The sequence below is a fragment of the Phycodurus eques genome, chromosome 17 (assembly GCF_024500275.1).
Source record: "Phycodurus eques isolate BA_2022a chromosome 17, UOR_Pequ_1.1, whole genome shotgun sequence".
Classification (NCBI taxonomy): Eukaryota; Metazoa; Chordata; class Actinopteri; order Syngnathiformes; family Syngnathidae; genus Phycodurus; species Phycodurus eques.
The window spans coordinates 14,292,990-14,318,036 of NC_084541.1; the positions used below are offsets into that span (position 1 = coordinate 14,292,990).

Consider the following 25,047-nt stretch of genomic DNA (forward strand, 5'->3'; position numbering starts at 1 on the left):
ACATTTTCTTGGCTTCAGGAATTTGTGAGCCATGTAGAGGAATATAAACTTCATGTACGCACACACTTTATTGGCTTAATTTCTTTGCAAGGTTGTCAAGGAAATACCTGTACATACCACACAGTTTCTTGGCTTCACTACTTTGTAAGGCTAGTCGAGGAAACAGACTGAACGTCCCCATACACTTCCTAGGCAACATTACTTTGTGAGGCTAGTTGAGGGAACAGACCTGAACGTCCCAACACACATTCTTGGCTACACAACTTTGTGAGGATTGTTGAGGAACTGGACCTGAAAGTACCCACACACTTTCATGCCTTCTTGCAGCATGTCAAGGAAAAAAAAAAAAATCATACCAGCACAAACTTTCTTGGCTTCACTGTTTTGTGAAGGAAGTTGAGGGAAAAACACCTGAATGTGCCCCACACACTTTCCTGGTTTGACAACCTTATGAAGATTGTCTGGGAAACAAACCCCAAAATCACCACACACTCTTTTGGCTTGACTACTTTGTGAGGCCAGTCGAGGAAAAAGACCTGAATGTGCCCACAAAAACGAGGCCCAGGAGGACGCCGCGCTTACCCAGATACCGTTGTCGCCCCTCAGCATGCTGAAGAGCAGCTTGAGCTCTTTGACTGTGATACTGTAACTGGCCATTACACCCAACATGTCCACCAGCAGGTCTGCAAACACAAACCGACAAACACATGGTGAAAAGAGCTGCCTTTGCTTGTCATAAACATTGTTCAATTCATCAAAAAGAAATGCATGATTATCTTCATAAAAGCTGAATTATTGAGATTCCATGTCATAAGCTTGAGTATCCTATTTTGGTGCAGGCAGTGTTTTCATATTTGGCTCCCATTACCTCATCAGAGAATTAATAAAAGGTGCATTTGTGTGTGTGTGTGTGTGTGTGTGTGTGTGTGTGTCCAAAACAACCTCGACTTTGACGTAGCGCGGCAGCGGCGAGCCAATGTTCTTACTTACAGAGACTCTCCTTGTGTGCCATTGAGGCCGCATTGATATAATGTGAATAGAGCTGCACTAGATTTCATTAGAGGAAATAAAGCATCACACTGAGTGTGTGCCGTGTGTGAGATCAATGCATGTAGGTCATTGAGAGCTGCAGCGTAAGTCAAGGCACTTTTAAAACATCATCGTGTTGACGTGATGAAGGGAGGAGGGAGCGCGGCATTAAAGGAAAAATTCAAGGTCGATGCAATTATGTCAAAAAGACTTCACACTATAGAACGTGTAGGAAGCCTAAATGTACAGTTACAGTACATGCACTTTTCTGGCTTTACTACTTTGTTTGGACTATTTCGGAAAATGACCTGAATGCCCCATACACTTTCCCGGCTTCACTGCTTTGTGAGGCTTGTCGAGGAAAATGACTTGCATGCGCAAACACACTTTCTTGCCTTTACTGTAGCATGGCTGAAAACTGCACAAAATATTTTGCGCACATACACACACACACACACACACGCACACTGTCAAATGTTTACGCAGAGTTTACGACAAGCCGCTGAACCTGAGCGGCTTAAAGTTGAAAAGGATCGTTGAGGAAAAACACTCGTCTGGAGAATTGGCTGCCAAGTGTTAGAACGCAGAGGATAAGCGGGAAAAGCATCAATTACACAAAAAGATAATTTGGAAAAGGAGATGGTGATTGACTCTCACTTGGCCTCCAGTGAGTGTCAGAATACATTCAAGTGCCTCCTTATTACAACAAAGCTTTACACTACATACTTGATGTGCACTCCAAATAATACTAGAATATTTTCCATAAATTTGTGTTTTTTAGCTTTACACAGCAATATCTTTAAAACGTGCATTTTAAGTAACTTCTTATTACAGCAAGGCTTACAATAACTTCATTTACATACATGCACTCTCAACTCGGGTTTTTTAGTAATACAAAATTATGTATTTTTATAGAAAAGATTTGACAATTTTATAACAAAAAAGTGTGTATTTTATCTGGATTATTTTCATATTTAATTCTGGATTCATGGTAAATGCAGTGTGCTGTAGCTACACAATCAAGGTGCCCAAAGTGCTTCACAGAAGAAAGCTCACCTGCAATCATATCGTCCACTGTGCTCATCTTGAGCAGAACCTGCTGGATGAGGCCAACCTCCGTACTGGTTTGAAGGTTGCGTACACTCTTGCGCAAGATGGCAGTGAACATGCTCCAGATCTCCGCCTGGCACGTCACCTCACAGTGCGACAGCAGCTCCACCATGCAGCCGATGCTTTCCGCCTCCTGGATGATAAAGTTCATCTCCAGGTCAAACTCGCCGCCCACCAACTGAGCGTTCACGGTGGAGAAGAAGAAGAGAAAGAAGAGAGAATGTTAATACTCTCGGGTCTTCACGTGTGTGGTTACTTGCACATCTGCACTCGCAACGCAATCTGCCAGTAAGCCTTGGGAGACAAAGCTTTGCAAATTAGGTAGAGTCAAGATGAACTAATTGGTCACTTGTCAACAATTGAACTTCAATTAAAAAAAAATGTCAATTCTACCCTGAAAATCAGTTTAACAACATGAAACTTGGCAAGGATGTTTAACATGAGTAGACCCACAAAAATGTCTCAAGAAGCCATGCCTGAAAATACGTCTGCCACTTTGATATGAAGTGGCTCTTTTGGGGTCATTTTGGCCATTTCCAGGTTTCTTGAAAACTGGATTCAACCTACAGCTTGTGTCCGCAACTAGAAAATTCAGCCCCAAAGACAGTTTCACATAGCAACGTGGGCATGTCTACCATGCGGGTAGAGGCACAACAAAGTCTCAAGAAGCTATGCGTGAAAAGACAGGAAGTATGCCATTTTGGTTTAAAGCGGCCATTTTGAACATATGCCGGTGTCCTTCAAAATTTCCCCTGAGATCTGCTTGCAAATTCAAACGTCTTATACGAGACAGACGGCTGACGCTAAATCATGAAGAATTTGTGTTTTCGGCGCCATGCTTGGTGTCACCATAAAACAGGAAACTACTAAGTCAACTCCACATTTCAAATGACTTGAAAATTTGGCCCCCAACACTACTTTGACTTAGCAACATGAAATTTGGTTATGTGTATCATGACCTGAAACACCAAAAAATCTCAAGAGGCTATGCCCATTTTGCAATTTTACAATCAATTTGTCAATTTCCCGGGGTCCTTCAAAGGCGAACCCATCCCACCAAATTTGAACCTGGTACAGAAGACGGATGGACAACGGTAAATTGTGAAGCATTTGCTTTTTTGTCACTGTGTGGGGGCGGAGCATGGCGGCAATTTTTTTATAACTCACAAGAAAACAGAATAAATTAAACAAAAACTAAAAAAAATAATAATAATTTGCCTTCCGGTGTGATGGTTCTGCAACCCCGTGAGATGGTTCTGCAACCCCGTGACACACACACACACAGACTTGTCCTCTTCAAGTAAGAAGCACTCACTCGGAGGACAACAATCTCTCAAAAAAGACTGGCTTTAAACATGGCCACCTCCCCTCACTGGTCACATACACACAAGCATGCACTCACACAAAACACACACACACCTAAGACGAGCTGCAGATATCATCACTCCAACATGGAGTCCAAATGGCCTGGCTCTGAATGGCTGATGCAGCGTAATTGCGAAAAGTATTAGTGTACTTCATACACACACACACACACACACACACACACACTCTTCAGCCTCGGCATACTTCACAATCCAGAAAGTGGTCACTATGGCAACCAACAAGCTAAGAGGACACAAACAAACACAAACACACTGCATGGAGGTTATTAAATGAAGCCAGAAGAATCACACAATACATCATGCTGGATAAAAGAAGCGCAGAGAGGAAGAAAATGTAAATAAAAAGAGAACATTCGACTGGCCTGGTAAAGATACGAGCGCAGGTTCATGAAAAGAAACACAATAAGTCCCTGTACAAAATAAGAGCTTTCAGTCTTTGATCCGAAGCCAACCAGCAGTGAATGTTTTCTGGGATAAATGCAGCTGTCATTTTAGCCACAAGGTGGCACAAAGTGGAGCCATGGTTCCATCATTAATCAGCTGGATCCTAGCCCAGCTGACTTTGGGCGAGAGGCCCGGTACACCCTGGACTGGTCGCCAGCCAATTTCAGGGCACATATATACAAACAATTGATGAAGTTTCATGACTCACCATTAAACTAAATATTTGAATAACTCAACTCCACAAGGTCAGCTACTTGATCAAAACGTCTTGGAAATTCAGCCCCGGGAAACAACTTGACTTAGCAACATGAAATTTCATAGACATGTCTATCAGGAGTAGACCAAAAAGAAAAAAAAAAGCCTCAAGAAGCCAGAACGTGAAAGACACAGGATGTCTGCCCTTTTGATTTGAAGAGGCCATTTTAAGGTCAACAACTAAGTTAATTCTACAAAGAGCTTGTGAAGGCAGAGCACGGTGGTGAAGTTTGATGACTCATCATACAACTGAATACAAATTTCTGGCATAAACGAGGACCCCTGCACTGTTTTAAAAGAATCATTCAAGCGCTGTGTGCAACTTCCATTACATCCATGGGAATGGTAAAGATGCTTGTTTAATTTGTTGTTTTTCTGTGAGGGGAGGGTCTATGATCTCGCTGAGGCGTAACCCCGGCGGGTGCTTTGGGAGCGATCGTTGCCAGTGTGGTCCCAAAGCAAACATCCTCGAGCAGTTGGCCAAGATTACGACTCTGCCAGTTCAGCTATACCAAGAGAGCCTTTTGTGCCCCCGAGGTGGACGCCACAACACATTCAAACCCTTCTGAGCCCTTAAAAAAAACATCCACAATGAACAAGGTCTCTAGTTTCTGCAGAAATTTGCTACGTCGATGTTAAAAATGCAGCAGGTCATACTGACCCCTGAACATTTTTAGTGTAGCAAAGAAATAACACATTGATCTAGGACGCAATGTGCAGCTAACTGTAAAGTATTTATTATATTGAAAAAAATCCTTGATAATTCATCATTTGGGCAGAAAAATAAATCAATAAATTATATCGTGGAAAACAATTTATTTCAGTAGTGCTGGCGACCAGTTCAGGGTGTACCCCGCCTCTCGCCCGGAGTCAGCTGGGATAGGCTCCAGCACGCCCGCGACCCTCGTGACGATAACCGGTACGGAAGCTGAATGAATATAGAAGGTAGGAACGTCAGCAGATTCTGAAGCTCAGAGCAAAAAAACGTTAATCCAGCACAAATGCAACAAAATAAAATTGCTAAACTAAAGTCATGAGTCGTCATCCAGCCTGGTGTCAGTTATTGATGTGCTAAACCTTACCCCACCAGGGCAAACTTACTCCATTCACCATGAACACAATTGGCACATGAGAAATTTAGGTTTTGGGCATTGGGCCTGAATGAAATAGTGAGTTCCATTACGGCTCCCGTTGATTCAAGATGTAGCGACAACGTAGCATCAAGTTTGTCCAACTGGGACTCTCTTTTTTTTTTTTTTTTTTACGAATCGCACATCTTCTGTGATGTTTTCACCCCCACTGTTTTGGGTACTGTCTTCGTTCTCTCCAGGAGATAGGCTCATCCTGGCAGGGATTCCGTTCTTCTTCCTTGCAGTTGGTTGCCACAATTTGCATCATGCAGTGTTCCCTTTGGCCGGTGGCAACGAGCGTACATTCTCAGCTTGTGTTTTCATTCCCCCCGAGGGGGTTTTTACACGTTCACGTCCCTTAACAACTGTCTAACAGCCAGACCGTTTAACGCGGCAACTTCAGGGTTCTGTCGAGGTGGTGACACTTGAGATTTTGCTTTCCTGTCGATCACTGAGCTCTCATTTGACTGTACAAGTTCTGCTTCTGACAAGAGCTTTACATCTGTGCTGCATGCAGTACACAAGACGTCTGGCAGCTGTCAACTATTCCAGCCCACAAGTCATTTAATTGTGCAGGTGGGCTTGAACAAGTGTCTTTTGACTTAAGAAAACAACATTGATAAAAGGAGACATTTTTCGCACAAATTTGTAGGTGTCTTATTAAAAGCTCTCTGACATTCTTGGGTCAAAATCCACAAAGGATAAAGAATGACAGCACAGTTTCTCACAGTTTGAAACATTGTTCAAAAAGCAACAGGCAACACATCTAGGGACTATTTTTCAAAAAAGCAATTAGTAACAAAACTAGCAGCTATATTTTTCAAAAGAAACCTAGCAACAATTTGCAAATAAGCGTCGAGCAACAAATCCGGTGAATATTTTTACATAAAAGCAAACTCCCAGAAACGCCATAAGATAAACACATCGCCACACGCCCTAAATATTCGAGTATGTGCTGAGTATCTGACACTAATACCAATCTGCGCTAACACTGCAGTTCTGCTTAGCTTTTAGCTTCGACATGATACCGTTTCCCGCAGTGAAGTGTCTTTGCCCAGCCTATCTGTCGAGTCGTGGGTGGAGAAACTCTGTGTGGGGGCGGGATTTTCAAAATGAGCCCAACAGTGATGTCATAATTCGGCATAACTGAAAAGGCCTTACTCACAGAAACGGATAACTGATCATTTACTAGGTTGTTTAATTTCACACTTGATGGCACAGCTATTTGTGTAGAAGTCACTTTTACCTAATGTGTCCCCCTTAAAACAACACGTTTGTACTAATTAAATTAAAGGGGTATCAAAGCCCGTGTGAAAACGTCATCTCAGAGGGATCATTCACTGTTGTGCTACGTTGATGCAAATGGCGTCGCATAAAAGCAGCATTACACTTGACTGCTGGCCACAAAACAGACACCTGCTGCTAATTGGTTGGTGGAGTATCATCGACACGCTGCCATCAAAGGCGGCGAGCGGCGGGCCATTAAGTCGCTTTTGTGTGGCGAGAGAGAGAGGCTCTTGTGAACGCCACATCACACGTTACGCACTTAGCGTTCGGCCAAGTGGGCTCGATGGGCGGCAGTGAGGAGGCGCTGGCGAGCGCTCGCCAAAAGGCTGATGTGGTTTTCTCATCAATGACACGTCCAAAAGGAAACTTTACTGTTGCCATGATGACGTATGACGCGTTACTGTTGCCATGACGACATACATACAAAAAAATAAATATATATATACATATATATATATAGATATACAGATACACATATATATGTATATGTGTATGTATGTATGTATATATATATATATATATATATATATATATATATATACATGCTGCCCCACCAAATGTTGAGACAAAGACATTTGTAACATGCAATTAATGTATGTTTCAATAGTTTAATGGATGATTAAGTAATTTGGAATGGTACCGGCGGAGGTTTACAGGGTAAAAGGCAACAGATGCGTCACATCTTCGTCCTCCAGTAATGATGATGAAGAATGAAACACACACACAGACACACACACAGACTGGGGGAGGGGTAGGAGGCTGAACTGCATTTCCCATGGGTCCTTGTGCCCACAGATGGCAGAAGGGATGAAACAATTGACCCCCTGTGCCCCCACCTCCTTTCGCTGAATCTCATTCGGTGTGTGCGTGTATGTGTGTGTGTGTGTGTGTGCGTGCGTGTGCGGGGGTGGTAGCTGTGAATAGAGACATAATTTGAAAAATGAAAACACTTTGTTCACATTTTTCCTTTGTATCACAAAAACAATATAGTAAGGGTGTAAGATAAAATATTGCATTATTGTGTGAATGTTCAAGAACATGTTATCTTGCAGCAACATTATTTATATTTATAATTGTTCTCCCCACTTTTTTGTCCTAAAACTGCAAAGTGCTTGAAGTGATTCGAACCCTTTCAACGTCAAACTATTCCGCTACCACTGAAATGAAGAGGGACATTTGCCAAATTTAACTCATCCTTCCATATTTTACTACTTATTCAACCGATTCAAACCATGAGAACTTCAAAGGGTTCAGCTCCTTTTTGACATACTGGAAACTATTTTACACATTACAACAATCCCCACATTTTCCAAAAAAAAAATAATAATCCCCACATATTCCACATTTTTCTTGACGACATTCCCAAATTAATGCAGACGTTTTACATATAGTAATTTAATTTAAGCATTGACATGCAATTTCTACAGAAATTGCATTCTCTTGTATATATCAATACTTTTTTATGTGGTATGGTTCATAAAAACAAGTTGACTATTGCTCAGCTCAGAACAATAGTAAAGCCCAGTGAAGATCTAAGAAGGAAAAATGTACATTTAGATGAATTGGTTAGGTCTTTTTCTTCTGTCCTTTTTTTCCCTTCAAACGGACATTTACAAACGTGAACCACTAGCCATTTGTCGATGGCCGGTGTGTGATGAGTGTATGTAAACTTGAATAAAAGCCACGTTTGTTCTCACATGTCCGAGTCCAATCATTTGAGCAAATATATTGGGCCAAAGGTCCGCTGGGAAGTTTATCCTCCATATGCTGGCAAGAGGATTTGCTCACACAACACAACAGACCCTGCTCAGAAGCACCCGAAGGCACCACCCGCATGAAGAATCGCGTCGTATTTTTGGATGTCGAATACAAGTGAGTCAGAGTGTGCTTAATTGCAGCAAGAGAGTAGAAACCTGCAGATTGTGTCATTAAAACATGAATCAATGCTTTTATGTATGAGCCCAATAACAAATGAGCTATTTGCTGCCATTTTTGCATATGGCATATGGTATGCATAAACATGACACAACCCACCCCCACAGCCGTAGAAGGGGGCTGTCGCTTTCGATCAACTCGCGTGAAGCCACGCAACCGAGGAGCTGCTAGCGTCAATTTAGCAAACACGCTTTCATTTGATTAAAAAACAAAAAAACTAAAGCAAAAAACAAAAAAAATGTGCAGCCTTAAGGCTTCCTCTGACTTTAAATAAGCCAGGTTAGAGAAGGGCAACCCAATAGATTGTAACTATTTGTGAGCAGGTCAGGTTTATTTCAAAAGCTTCATTATTTTTGGCTGATTTACCAAAATATAAACACAAAATTTAGGCAAAAGTATTTAGGCTGATATACCAAAACTGCTTTACCTAGGCCAATTGGGCTAATTTAGTCGTGTTTTATCAACCAACTTTACAAAAAGCTATGTTTTTAGGCTACTTTGACAAAAAAAAAAAAAAAAACCTATGAAATTATTTTGAATACTAACTTTTAAATACTAGTTTATGTTGGTGGATCCTATCTTATTGGTTAACAGACTACATTGTAAAACATTTAGGCTAATTTAGCAAAACTATCTTACCTGGGCTAATTTGGATCATTTAGTCAGGTTTTATCACACGACATACTAACAAAAAAAGCTATGTTTTAGGCTAATTTAAAAAAAAAAAAAAAACTAAGGTATTTTAACAAAAACCTACAGACTTTAGTCTAATTTAACAAAACCAGCGTACTTGGCTAATTTGCTCATGTTTTAAACTATGCTACATCTTGTTTTGGCCTTTTTGATAAGAAATGTAGAACGTTACAACACAAAACATCAAAGCACAGTTCAGCACTAAATGTCAAATTATGCTTTTACACACTTTCATTTATTCTCTTAAAGGTGTGAAGAAGAAAAAAACACTTGTGAGCCCATAATCATCCAAAAGGGATATAAATTGCAAGCCAAACGAAAGACAAAGCTCATAAACAGGTCTAATAAGAAAAAAAGAAAAAGAAAAAAAATGTAATTTAACATATCGTTAACCCACAGTGAGCCTCTGTGGACTCACCGATGCATCATGGGAAATCATTCACACACGTTTAATTGACTAAATTCACATACTCACAGGCACACACTCATACGCGCACATTCACGTACTTACACTAAAACAAACACATTCTCACAGTCTCAGTGTCACACACACGCCTTCTCTTTCACACACACACACACACACACACGCACGCGCACACAATCTCACACACACACGTTAAAGTGTGGTTGAAAATGTCCGGCCACTGCCTGATTGGCCCAAGCGGCTTAGAAATGCTGAGCCTCGTCACATGCCGTCAAGAGACAAACAATCAACATTTTTCCCAGCCCTCGTGCTGACCTCCAGTCCTGGAAAGTTCTACGCAGACTTTGATTGACAACAGGACAGACATTTGGGCAAACGCAAACCAATCAGTTTTTATCGATTTACTCAATCCCCCACCCCCGTGCGTTGCCGTTTTGTGTCAAAGGTAACGATTTGGATTCTAAGTCTACTCACGAATTCCGGAGAATAACAGGGTTCTGACGTCCCAGCAGTCTTGAAGGTAGAATTAGCTGGACGAAGTTGAGCCGATTTTTTTTTTTTTTTTTTTTTTATCTGTCAGAAAGAGGTTATTTAGCCACATGCAAGAGTCACTTCAGTGTATGCCCTCCGAGGCAAAAAATAAAATAAAATTGCATTTACTGTATTGATAGAACGGAATTGGGAAGCGTATGTTTGCTCCAAGCGACAAAAAAACATTTTCTCATGAATAAATTTCCATTTTTCCCCATTCACACTTTGAGAGTTTGTCGGTGGAGGCGGCTCCTTCCCGAGGAAATTAGACGATTGTGAGGGAGTTTAAATTAAAAAGAAATATTCCAGAGTAAGAAGCAGGAAAGCGGAAAGACCACAGATCATAATTTAATTATCATAATTGTGTATGTGCGTAAGGCCTGGATTATATGAAAAGTGGCTTTTGGTAACTGTTGTTGTTTAGCACTACTGAACTAGCTGTTTTTGTTGTTGTTGTTGTTGTTTTTAATGACAGTGCAATCAATATGCCAGGCCAGTAGTTGGCAGTGTGATAAAACATTATGTATTTTCATCAAGAACTGTTGACTGTCAATATGGTATCCACACGAAAAAGGCGCAATGCCATTAAGACAAAAACCACACCAAAATCATGAATAAATAATAAATTGCTGCTGCTGCTTCTTCAGATTTTTGCTTCTTAACTCCTCGCGTCGGCAGTTACAAGTGTGAGTGGGGTGGACGCGCAACAGTGATTGGCTATTACCTCGCGGTGGAGGGCTTTTCGTCTGCTTGGGCAGGCACGCAAACGTACAGAGCGTCAATGCAAAGTGAATCGCAAAACTGAAAAAGCACAGTCTTTAAGGGCGTACCGAACGGTAGCAGTGAAAGACTGTGGCTGTGCGAAAGTGTCGCTGTTCTGTGCGAAAGGTATTGAATCGGAAAAGCGTGTTGAAGTCTATGTGCGAACGCGCACACAGCCAAGCGAAGGTTTCGTTTGCTGGGTTCTGTGTGAAAGCCAGGTGAATAAATGGCAGGAAAACAGATGCGATAAACCGTGTGTGAAAAGGAGCTTAAACAACTAACAACAACGTGTGGTCTTTATAGGTGACTCTCTTCTTTTCAAAAGCCTCTGCTCAGCAAAAAGAGCCTTAATGAGCCTACGCGCATCGCCTCCACTCGTCCTCGGGCGCATCCTGGCCTGCACGTTGAGAATTTGGCGTAAAAGCCGACAACGAGTTGAAAGGTTGTCCGAAAAGCCCCGCAGACATAATTCAGAGCAGGCTGCTGCCAGTTCACCATCGCTAATCTGTTTGTTTTTCCCGCTGATAGGCCCTTTATGTGCCTTTGCGCGATAGGACTTTTATGTGCGTGTGTGTTGAAACAATAGCGAGCAGTGTTCCATTGGCCAAACGCTGACCGAGGATCAGCGGGCGCAGTAATCCAACATCATGAGGCACAGCAGCCCATTTTGGTAGTAAACTAGTTGGGCCACAATTCATCCCCCCTCTCTGTTATAGTTGCTGCCTACTAGAGAAAATAAATAACCCCGCCTGGTCATCATTCATAATCTTTCCACACAATCATTGCCAAATTGTATGTTTGTTACAGCAGCCTGTTCCGGTAGCAAACTAATTTTCCCCTCTGCTGGTTGCTGTTCACGAGGAAAATGTCCAATGTCCACAAGGCCTGCTTAGAACTGAAAATCTTCCCACACAAAACTTTGCACTCTTATTGTTGGCTGCATTACATATTTGATACAGCAGCCAGTTAAGCCAGAAAACTAGGCGAAGACTACCCTCCGACCTACTGGACAAAAGTCCACAATGCCTAATCGCCATTCAAAATCTTGCCACACAGGACTATTTTATTACTTACAAAAGGATATATTAGTTACAGAAGGCCATTTAGGCAGCAAACGAGTTGGGCCTGAATTAACTGCCCCCTCTGGTCATTGGGGTCGGTCGACTGGAGAGAAAACAAAAACAAATGGCCCGGTCATCCAAAATCGTCCGACACCCAACTTTTATTCTTTACCAAATAACATTTGCAACATGAGCCCGTTTAGTCAGCAAATGAGTCGGGCCTAAATTAATTGCGCCCCTGCTCGTTGCAGCTTAGTAGAGAAAAAAGTCCAAAAGGCCTAGTCCTCATTCAAAATCGTTCCACACAAAACTCCACTTCTTTCGTCAGCCCGTTTAGGCAGAAGAATTCTCAAGGATCCAAGAATGGATGATTTAAGCAATGTCACTGTAGAATTGTTGGACACACGCTGTATAAACAAGAGACATCAAGGCCTTGGTACTATTTATACAAGCTGAGGTGATGCAGTGTAGCAGGCCTGTCGCTTCGCCATGCAGCCCGGACGTTTGCCTTTGAACAGCGGCGCGCACGTGAGCTGCCGTTTGAACACTGCATCCTCGCAAATTATTCTCACATCAGCACTTTCAGATTATGCCGCGTTGCCTCATTAACACGTCCTAAGGACGCGCCAGACGCTAGTACTTTAGCCGAGAACTTGGTGAAGCAGCATGAGGCTCATTTAGACAAGGTTGTTTTGTTTTTTTTCACGACTCGTTCCAGGAAACAAGTTGCCGCCATCATTCATCATGACATGAACATCCCAGGAACATCAGTCTAATTATTCAAGTGTATTACGTTGCATGGTATGCTATGGACAGTTAAATGTAACGATAGCATCAGATCACAATATCACGATTAATACTAGTTTACAATAGCATGAGATCGCAAAGTCATGATAGTATGATATAACAGTATCACCATAGCATTTTCATACAATCAGAAAATATCACGGCAGCACGACAATACGATATCACAGTAGCCCATTAAACGACATCGTATCATGATAGCATGATATCACAATAGTAAGATAATAGCATGCTATCACGATAGCACCATACCACAATATCAAAATATAACAATAGCGTGATATCACGAAAAAAAAAACGATATTAGAATCTCATGATAATATGATATCACGATATCAGAATATCTGGATAGCACAATATCACAATTATGATAATATGCCCCGATTATAACGATAGCAAGATATCATCACAATTCTATGATAATATGCCCCGATTATAACGATAGCAAAATATCTCAAGATGCGAATAACATGACAGGATGGTATCACGAGAGCCTAACTTCACGATACCACGATATTAAAAGAAATTCAAAATAGCATAAGACACTATCAGACTATCATTATAGCATGATATCACAATACCACTATTTTCCAGTAATTTGTAAGTAAGTGTCGTTTTGTGATCGTGTGTTTATGTGGACTTCTTTATTTACCTCAATGCTGCAAATTGGGAGATGCCTAGGGGATTTTCATTGTCCCTGTGACAGTGACAATAAAGCTATATTCTATCCATCCATCTATTATCTTTATCGCTTATCCTCATTAGGGTCACGGGCTGCTGGAGCCTATCCCAGCTATCTGCGGGCGAGAGGCGGGGTACACCCTGAACCGGTCGCCAACCAATCGCAGGGCACATAGAAACAAACGACCAGTCGCACTCAAATTCACACCAAGGGGCAATTTGAGTCTTCAATCAACCTACTACGCACATTTTTAGGATGTGGGAGGAAACCGGAGTGCCCGGAGAAAACCCACCCAGGTACAGGGAGAACATGCAAACTCCACACAGGCGGGGCCGGGATTTGAACCCCGGTCCCCAGAACTGTGAGGCAGATGTGCTAACCATTCGGTCACCTTGCCGCCAGAGTATCAATGATGAATCGAGAAAAGACGAAAAATACAATCTGGATATTTTGTTTTGCAAAAACAAAACAACAAAAAAACCTATTTATTATCAAAGCTGCGTACTCGCCTGAACTCAAGAGCCAGTCGAACCAAAAAAAAAAAAAAAAAAAAGTAGATCAAAGACGCAATTGAAACGCTGTTCCAGAACGTTCAAATCAAATCAAATCAAAAGAGACGAGGTGGCAACTCAGAACAATAAATCATAAAAGGCATGACATTTTGATGGACAAAAGATATAAATGTAAAGCTACCTTATCTTTAAATAACAACACAATGAACATGTTAGACCAGCGATTCCAACTGGTGGTTCAAACATTTATATATAAAAAAGATTACGCATTCGAAAAACTACTAAAGTATCTAACATCCAATTTAATGTCCTTATATACAGTTGAAACCAGATGTCGGAATGCACTATATTAAAAGACATTCATGTCAGACTCAGAGAAAAAAAACAAAAAAAAACAGAAAAGCTTTTTTATAGAGGTAATGTATGTAAACATCTGGTTTCCACAGTATTTAATATATACTGTCTTGCGATTTGAGTTTTAAAAAAATGACATACAATACATTTGCTTCGCTTGATGTCCTCTACACAAGTGGGCCGCGACAACTGGTCTCCCAGTGAGTCACCGTGTGCTACCACTCACGGGGGACGTAAACATTAGCTTCATTTTGTACACTCCAGGGTGTGCGAGGAGGCGGGAAGGGGCTGACACGATGAGTCACCGCTGCTGTGGAGAGAAAAAAAAAAAAAAAAAAAAAAAACTCCATCCATCCTTGTTGTTCATGTGGCGGCAGTGTGGCGAAAGGTGATTAGCGGCTAGCACCCCGGCAGAACTGCCACCACCTACCAGCACACTAACTCTATCAATGAAGGTGATAAAAACGTTTGTTCCCCAAGGACAAACTGGGCCTTCTATGTTACATTTTAGCATTGTTTGCTCCAGTTCACAACATGAAACATGCAAAGATAAACACTTAAGACTTTTTACTGTGTTTTGTTGAAGTGCTGTCTCAGCTACGCGTTTCATAAAAGAACATCGAACATGTTTGTAATTCAGCTCCTCGTAATGAATATTTCTTCGCAAAGCAATTGACACGTGATTCAATTTAATGGATATTGAGCTGCTCCTTCTGGTGTGCACGCCTTGGCCACCTGGGGGCAGTGTCATACAGGCATATGGATATACAAGAAGGAGATGGTCACAATTGCTCCGTAAGCCACAGTAATATTAGTCGTTCTTCGCAAAGAATGTGTATTGTAGGTGAGTCTTTTTAACCCTAATTTATCGATTAGTGCATTGACAAACACATGAAGTGCACCAAATACCACAGCAGCTTTGTCCTTGTTTAACCTTAAACAGCACTCCATCACGGCCGCGTGTTTCCGCGTGTGTGCATGCGCATGTGTTTTTGTGTAGGATGTGAGGGAGTTAATAGTCGCAATCACTGGGAGGAGTCTATTTCCTGGACAGAACATACAGTCAGTCCTGCTGCTATTGCATTGTTCACACCTCCAACATGTCCGCCAATATGTGTGTGCGTGTGTTACTTGAAAACACAATTAATTGTCAGTGACATCACACAGAAAAACACATGCACACACAAACGCACTACTTTGTTAGCATCATCACTCCACAGCAGTATGATTAATGACGACACTTGTGATATACTTCAAGGAAAAGCAGATGTGTGTGTGTGTGTGTGTGCGTGCGTGCGTGTGTGTGTTTGTGTGTGTGTGTGTGTGTGAGAGAGAGAGAGAGAGAGGAGCCAAGGGAGAAAGGCGAACTAGGCCAGCATGAATTTAAAATCAGCCCTGCCAGGCAATGATGTGGGCTGCAAGAGGAAAGCGGCGCGTGTGTCTGTGTGTAATTTTGCATGTGAGAGTGCATGTGTGCGTGCGTGCGCGTGTTACAAGAGACAATGTGCAGTGCAGAAGAAGTTGCAGGAGGACAGTAAAGCATCACTTTGTACTCTCATTGATCCATTGTGAGGCATACACATACACACACACTTATTTTCATTGCACTGCAGTAGTGTCACCGCACACATATATACAAACAGACACGATCTGAGGACACACACCGTAGAGGCAACCCCCCTTACACACGTTGCATACATTTGAATACAATAGTGTGGAAACAATGGCGCTGAGGGATCTAACAACAAGCTTCTCGTAGCTGTTATTTTAGGGATTAGCGCTGGGTATACTGTATAGTTATTTGGCCTCGATATATTTAATGTCTATGCACCTCTAATGTAGCATACAACCGTGCTTTGAGATACGAGTTTAAGTCATTCCTTGACAATCCTCGTAACTAAAAACACTAATATCTTAAACCATCTTTCCACATTCTAATGAATGGAAATGCCATTAGCCTGTTCCAATCTCCCCCCCAAATTTTTTTTTTTTTAGAGGAAAAATAGCATTCTATAATATAATACTTCATAAAACCATACAGTAATGACATAATTGAATATAATTAAGACGAATGAAACAGTTTTTGTTACAATTCCTCCTGCAATGCACATTTGTGCTGCGCATTCAGATTCAGCTCCTCTCTCGGCTTCACAGTACGGCAGTAACATTAGTCGTTCTTCGCAGAAGATAAAAAAATATGTATGCCTGTGAGTATTGTTGTTCTCTGTCTACATGTGTTGCTGCACGATTTGTGTTCAGGTAGCCATTGTTTCAAGGCTAAAAACACCACCACACAGATGCTAACTGTTAGCTTGTTTTAAATATACATCACGTAGTTTTCTTTGTTCCATGTTCAGTTTGACAGTAACCTTCAGCTGAGCGCAGCAATGACCATCTTGAAGCCTCCTTTTTGAAGACTATTTATTAATCTACCAAACTGTAGCTTGTTGTGACGAGTTACCTGCCACCATACAGCACTCGTATGTCACGTTTACACTCACAAGTCAAAGCAAATAATCAGCCGTATATGGCTCGTTATCGCCAAAAACTCGTAAATCCTGTCACTTGTATCTCAAGGCGCCCCTGCATTTACATCATATTTAATGTCTGTACACCTGTAATGTACCAAATCCAAACTAATTCTCATCCCTGAGAAATTTTGGCAACATAACGACATGATCTTGGATCTAAGGTGTTCATCTATCAATGTTGATTTGTGAGCGTGTGTGTGTGTGTGTGTGTGCAACCTCGTCTTGGCGAGAGAGTGTACGAGGATAATGAGACTCGGAGGAGGAGGGCTCCTGCAGGTGCAATGCAGGAGGAAAAAAGATGTGCAACTAAATCACAAAGAAGAAGAAGCAGATTATTTTTTTATGTCTAAAAATATACCCTGTTGCTGTTTGATGTTTAATAACACTTCACGTGTGGAGAGGGCAACACAAATCATACATAACACGTGCTGCACGGACCATGACGCAAGAGGACAGGACCGTACCTTTTTGGATTGTATGGCAGGGGGAAGGGACGCTTCCCTCCAGACTCAAACGGCAAAAAGAGAAATTACTAGTATAGAACTGAATAATTTGATCCCAGAGGAGACTGAGGGCAGCAAGAAAACAGCACGGCCGAAAAGTGGAAACTGTGCCATCGAAGTGTGGTCTTATATTTGTCATTTTATTCAAGAGAGAGAATAAAGTCAGTGAGACAACGGAGTGCTGCAGCAAAGTGGAGACTATGGAGCTTATTTTGGCAATGACAATCTGCTTGAATAATAGATACAGGTTCGACTTCGTAACAAACACCCATCTCCTCGAAGGCAGCAATAAATCTCAGCGCTGCAGCCAAGTGGAGACTGGAGTATAACAGCATGGAATCCAGAGCTAAGGCACATGAACAGAGTAAACTGAGGTTAGCATACGGGCTTTCTTTCTTCATTTTATCCAACAGAAGACTGAGGGCAGAGAAGGGAAGAATTGTGGTGTATTAAATCACAGCACACCACCAACCTAAGGAAAAAGCTAACCTAATCATGTCATTTTATCCAAGAGGAGATAAAGAACAGCAAGAAAATGGGCCACCACAGCACAATGTAGACTCGGAATCTTTCGGCAAAGACAAATCTGCTTAAACAATAGATACCAGCTCAACTTCCTGTTCGTTAACACACACCCCTCTTGGCTCGATAGAGCACTGCAGCAAAGTGGAGACTGCGGAGTATAATAGAGCAACGTCCAGATGTAAGGCACAAAACAAAGTAAGACAATGTTACCATGTGCACTGATTTTACTCATTTAGTGACCATAAATCTGCTCAACTTCCCGCTTGGCGAAGGTAACAAATGCCCCTCTCGGCTCGACGGAGCGCTGCAGCAAAGTTGAGAATGTGGAGTACCATAGTGCCCCATCCGGTGCTAAGTCACAGCAACTAGCTAAGTTAACGTTAGCATGTGGTCTTATTTTCTTATTGTATACAAGAGGAGACTGAGTGCAACCGGAAAATGGACCACTGCAGCAAAGTAGACACTGCGGAGTATAATAGCATGGCTTTGTGAGCACAAAAACAAGGTAAACAAATTTTAGCAAGCTTATTTTGTCGTTTTGCTGATGAGAAATCTGATGGACCGTTGCTCGCGGCTTGACCTCCTGCTTGGCTGTGATATCAAATGCCCCTCGCAGTTCAATGGAATGCTTCAGCCAAGTGGAGACTATGGAGTACAATAGCGCTGCACACAGAGTTAAGACACAGCAATGGGGTACATTAGCATGTGGGGTGATTTAAGCGATGACAGAACTGCTTCATTTCCTGCTTGTCTGAGGAAACAAATGTCACTCACTATTTTCATTTTATCCAATAGGAGATGAACAGCAGCAAAAAAATGGCCCGCCACAGCATAGTGGAGACTATGGAATGTATTTCAGTAATGACAAATCCGCTTGAACAATAAATACTGGCACGACTTCCTGCTTTGTGACAGTAACAAAAGCCCCCCTGTACTTGAGGGTACCAAGAAAATGTCTTCCTGCAGCAAATTTGAGACTGTGGAGTATCGAAAAGCAGGAATCCAGAGATAAGGAACAGCAAGGGGCGTAAACCAACATTAGCACGAGCATTAAATTTGCTCGACTGCCCGCTTGGCAGAGGTAAAACGATGCAGTGCTGCAGCAAAGTGGAGACTGTGGAGTCTATGATAAGAAGCAATGAGGGGAGCTTAAGTGTGAAAGCGCAGGACAGCAGCAGGTGGTCCGGCGTCTGCTATCGAGCGTTCTAAGAGCAGTGTTGCCATGACTACTGGGATGCTGTCAATAATAGCCGAGTGCGCATATGTGTGTGTGTATGTGTGTGTGTGCGCGCACACGTGTGCTTGTGTGTGTCTTGGGCAGGGGAAAAAAACAACTGGTTTTCTTTGTTCCTGCTTGGCGGCACATTGGACAGGGAGCGTATCGGATGCTATCCGACCGGACCGGCCATCAGTTAGGCCGGTGTGACGGAATCAATACGGTCCTCGGTGGTGCACGGCGCTGGGAGTGCGGTCGCGGGGATAACGGATTTTTCGGGGATCCGCCGAGGTTTTTCCCTTCTCATTTGTCTTCAGCTGCTTTAATTGAAAAGGAAAATTCCCTCATAGGCTGACATGCAACTGGATGCACAACTCCAGGTTTTCTTTCCGGAGAAGTAGCACGCATTTCGGGACCATTGCATTTTCAACATAGGCGGTTATACTTAAGGTTCATATAACTTCTTCCCCTTTCACGCTGTTTATAATAAAAAGTTTTTTCGCCCCGTGTCGCTGGACCGTGTGAAACATACAGCTAAGGAATGGATGGTGTTTTCCAGCAATTTCCCAGCTTAAGTTATGAGCTCTAGTCACTTTGCATCCCTTTCACACTCAATGATGTCTTTTCCCCTTTTGCTGGATGTGTGAAAGGTACAGACAAGGAACGGGGGTGCAAAGGCGACATGAAAATTTTGTGGCTTTAGTTATGACCGCTTGTCACTCTGCCCATCTTTTTCTACATCAGCAAGGTGGTAACATCCGTCTACATTTTTTACCCTTTCACACTGCCCATCAACGCTGTCTTTTCCCTGTGTCGCTGGACTATGCAAAAGATACGGACAAAAAAGGGGGGTAGGGACAGCTTTCGACATTGTGTAAGGGTATTTCCCCTTTCATGCTGCCGGTCAAAGACGGCTTTTCCCGGTTTGCTGGATGTGTGAAAGGTACAGACAAGGAACAGGGGTGCAAAGGCAATCCAATAATTTATGTTAAGTTATGAACTTGATGTCACTTAGCAGTTCCTTTTGGACTTCGGCACATAGTTTATGTTCATACGGGTTTTTCCCCTTTCATGCTACCCATCAAAGCTATCTTCCCTGTGTGGCTGGATTGTGTGAACAGTAATGACCAGGAATTGGGTGGGGACGGCTTTTAACTACATCACTTAGGACCTTTTTTTGTGTGTCCGCATGTCTATAACGTTCATATGGGTTGGTCCCCTTTCATGCTGCCAATCTTAGCTGTCTGTCTAACTGCTTTTGTTCTGTGTTGGCTACACTGTGTGAAAAGTTCAGATGAAGTCGAACCACAAATAGTCTGCCTTTGGTTATAAACTTTATATAACTTGCAACTATTTTTGGGCGAGTCGGTAATATTCATACTGCCCCCCCCCCCCTTCTCACAACCAAAGCGTTCTCCTCCTTTGTCTCTGGAGTGTGTGAAAGGTACTGACAAGAAATGAGGGGGGATGAAAGCAACCTGGGAAATTCCAAGCTTCAGAGGCGGAACGGTGGCATGAGTTATGAACTTTGTCGCTTTGTGCTTCTTTTTGTACATAATGTTTATAACTATTTTTCCCCATTCACGCTGCCCATCCAACCTGCCTTTTTCTCCGTATAGCTGGAATGTGCGAAAGGTACTGACAAGGAATGGGATAAGAAGGCAAAAAGCAAATTTCACAGCTATTGTTATGAACATTGGCACAGTAAGATTCATGCAGGCTTTTTTCCCCTTTCACACTCCTCTTTTTCTTTTGCTAGTGTCGCTGCACTGTGTGAAAGGTACCTACAAGGAATTGAAGGAATGAAGGTGAACTGTTTATTTTTACAGCTTTCGCTATGAACTTTGCCAATTTGCACATCCTTTTTATGGCAGATCACTGATCTTCATACAGGTTTTTCACCTTGCACGCTGCCCTCCAGAGCTAGCTTCTTCTGCTATGTTGCTGCATCGTGTGAAAGGTACTGGACACGAAACAAAAGAGCGAATTTCCCAGCTTCGGAGTACTTTCACAGTGACGACGAAGCTAGTGACTGCTTACAATGTAAAAGTGTGTTTTTTAAGCTAACACCACGACCCTGTGCATCCAACAACGCTGCGGCTCTACTTAGCCTTTTCCGCGTAGTCGCTGGCAACTAGCCAACCCTACTATTTGTACACTACCAATCATAAAAAGTCACTTTTTAATCACGTGGGACATGGTGTGCGACTTAGCATTAGTGTGCCCTTTTAAGCAGCCATTTTAAAGCACTTGTATCACATCTATCCATAAGCAGCAGCTCTGACCTCGTCCCTGCACTTCCTCTGCATGATTCCCTGGCACACTGCAGCATCTTTCCACGTCCTCATCCTCCCCCACCTCCCTCAGACACCCCCCTTTCTCCCTGTCGTCCCCTTCCTCCCCCGCCTTTCCACCTGCTTTCAAATGCACGGCGCAGCCCGGCCGACCGGGGCTTTAGATTAGCCTGTGCGGCGTTTTTTTTGTAGGGGTGGGGAGGGTGGTTGTCGGTCCACCTGGGAAGAGAGAATCGGGGCGGGGAGGGAGAGGGCTTGCAGAATGGTACAGTCCAGCTGTTTGCTGGCTGTCCTTCACTTAAATAGGCCACAGTGGTGAAAGGGGGGGCTATGAAAAAAATAACCAAGAAGCACCACTGCTCTGAGGTCATCTCTTGAGATAAAAACAACATGGCCGCTCACATGCATGCATGATGCATGTGTGGAGGGAGGGTAGTAGCATAGCATGGTTTAGCATCCACTGCCTGTTTCGTAACCCAAAAAACGGGATTAAAATGTGTGAGGATGAGGCCTCGCGTTAAAACAACACACAAACAAAATAGGGGTACATGTGTCAAAATGTCCCCCTTCCCCTCACTTTTGCATTAATGAGGGGGGTTGTGCAAACCCCCCCCCCCCTCCTTCCCCTCCTTATGACCCTCTTCCTATCATTCACAATGGACGCATAACGATGGATAGCATCATGCTAAGTGGGCCTTTGTCCACCTTGGTGCCATTTGGCGCCACCTGCACCAGGCACCAAAAAAGAGGGGGGGGGGGGGGGGGGGGGGGGGGGGGGGGGGGCTTTTTCTTTTATCGGCGCCATTAAGTCAACAATGGCCGCTCCTGATGCTGATGAGGATGAGGACGAGGAAAGGGAGGGAGGGGACGCACAATCTCACTTCAGCCATTCAAATTCATATTTAAGCGTTTGAGTCCCTGCACAGATGAACTAACAAATGACATCATCCCTTCAAAGAAGAAGCATGTGGCGTCAAATAAAACATGAAGGAGTCAATGTGTGTGATGGAGAAGGGAGGTGGGGGGTGGTCCACTCACCAGGTTGAGAACAGTCTCCACGATGTCCCGGTTGCTCACCTCGCCGACCTGGATGAGGCCCACCAGCACGGCGAATTTCATCTGGATATTCCTGATGGGGACGGCGGGGTTGATGACGCCGGCCGGCAGCACCACGGAGCCGGCGGCTGACGACGGCATCCTGTCCCCCGGAAGAGGCAGCGGCGGCGGTCCGGGTGGTGGTGGTGGTGATGGTGAGGAGCAGTCGGCGGCCGCCAGCGAGCAAGCCGAGCCCGGTGGTGCCGAAAGCGGCTTCTCGCTCGACATTTTCCCAGCCCTCTCTTTGGAGGAGAGGACGGGAACGGGTGTCTCGCACCTACCTGCCTTACAAGCTGAGGCTCGGCGGCGGCGGAGACAAACACATCCACCGTACCACACTGAAAGCGGGCGAACGTTCACAAGCGACGCGGGCGTCCTCGCACCGTGCTCGGCTTCATACGGTTGGGGAGGGTGACGGCTCTCTGTCAGTCAGTCACTGAAGTCGACGTCGACGCGAGCGTCCAACAGCGCCATGTTGACGCCCCCTGGCTGCGGTGGGCCGCCGTTGACCGCGCATGCGCACTCGACTCAATGCTGGTGGGGGCGCGTCCACCGTCCCGAAGTGCGCGTGCACGCGCACGGAGCTGCGCCAGTGCCAACGATGCCATCGCATACGTACAACAGAATGATATCAAATACAAATCCAATTACAATTGTATACAATACATAATACAATTTTTTCTACTAAATGAATCCAATAAATGAGTGGACTAAAATACATTTACATTTATTTTGCAATATACATGATAGAAACCAAAATGAAATTGAGCAAATTATTTAAATAGACACAATCAATAAAATAAAATTAAATACAACCAATCAAAAAACAGTGAATCCATTAAATAAAAATAAAAAATTCATAAACTAAATAACAAAAGCTGTTAAATAAAAGCAATACAATATAATATGATACCATAACATACAGTAAATGCATTCAACTGTTTAGTTGCAATCGCCATCCATCCACCCATTTTCTGTGCTGCTTATCCTCACAAGGGTCGCGGGCGTGCTGGAGCCAATCTACGGGCAGGAGGCCGGGTACACCCTGAACTGGTTGCCAACCAATCGCAGAGCACACGTAAACAAACAACCATTTGCACTCACATTCACACCTACGGGCAATTTAGAGTCTTCTTTAACCTACCATGCATGTTTTTGGGATGTGGGAGGAAACCGGAGTGCCCGGAGAAAACCTATGCAGGCACAGGGAGAACATGCAAACTCCACAAAGGCGGGACTGGGGATTGAACCCAGATCCTCAGAACTGTGAGGCAGACACTCTAACCAGACGTCTACCGTGCCGCACCTTGGGACCTATTAATTCAATAATAATTAAAAACAAATATTTGAATAAAAACTAAATTTCAATATGATACATTAATGGAACAAAAACACAAGTGAGTTAGACAATCAACAATACAATGAAATACATCAAATAAATAAAATATGAAATAAAATACACCCCTTTCACCTTATCGTGGTGGTGGGGTTGGTGTGTCCCAGTGATCCCAGGAGTTCAGTTGGCTGCAGCTTTACAAAATGGCAAACAAGTCCTTAGTGAGGGACCAGATAGCGAGTTTCCCCCAAAAAAACAACCAAAAACTCAATACTCAGTCGGAAGAGCGGAGTGCCCTCTCCAGGTCAGGGGGGTGAGATCTGCCCCCGACCCTCCGTTCGTCTTGGGGTCTTGCTCATGAGCGAGGGAAGGAGCATGAAATCGACAGGCAGATTGGTGCAGCGTCTGCAATGATGTGGACTGTCAAGAGTTGAGGCAAAAGGTGAAGCTCTCGATTTACCGGTTGATCGATATCGATATTTCCAATGGCTCTGGGTGTATATTCACACACACACACACACACACACACAATACAAATCACGAAAATATATATATTTATTTTAAAATTAAAAAATCTCTATTTTTGGGCGCTAACGGAGGTCGCAAAGTGCCTTACAAGAAAATGGACCTGCAATAATACTAGTACTACTTGGTGCCTTTATTGTGCACTTGGTTCACACTGCATTTCTTCCTCCAGCGGGCCACATCTGCTGGCAGCCACATCCATTTACAAGTGAGGGATAAGTGTGTGTCTGAATGGATTTTCATTCCACGCAGCGACCACTAATGTTCTGCCACTCGCTTGCTTGATACGCAGTCTGATGACAAGGGGAGACATCACAATGACATTCTCTGGCCTTGTGTGTGTGTGTGTGTGTGTATGTCACACTCCTCTTTGCTATAACACAAAGGCTTGTATAGCTTTGTCTTGGGTAACAAAAGGTTCTTCCTGCAGGGCGTCTCTGTCCCGGCTCTGACTGCTGATTGGCTACAAGTCTTTTTTTTTTCTTCCTTCTTGTTCTTCTTCTTGCATCCATCCATGAAAAGGTCGCTCCTCTCAGGGCTTGCAGTGTTTGTTTGTAGTGGTGGCTGTGGTGCCAGAGTAGACAAGCACTGCAAGGAAGTAGTAACACAAGTAGACAAGCATGC

General features: G+C 43.3%; 1 protein-coding gene across 1 annotated transcript in view; it reads right to left on the bottom strand.

Annotated features, from left to right (window-relative positions):
• The window catches only part of nbeaa (neurobeachin a), a 67,729-nt gene extending 44,693 nt beyond the window's left edge, over positions 1-23,036 (bottom strand). Inside the window, 3 exon segments of the mRNA XM_061701886.1 lie at positions 583-683; positions 2,086-2,317; positions 22,506-23,036. Of these exon segments, the coding sequence (XP_061557870.1) occupies positions 583-683; positions 2,086-2,317; positions 22,506-22,790 (618 nt within the window). The 5' untranslated portion in view covers positions 22,791-23,036.
• Positions 23,037-25,047: the final 2,011 nt, after the last annotated feature.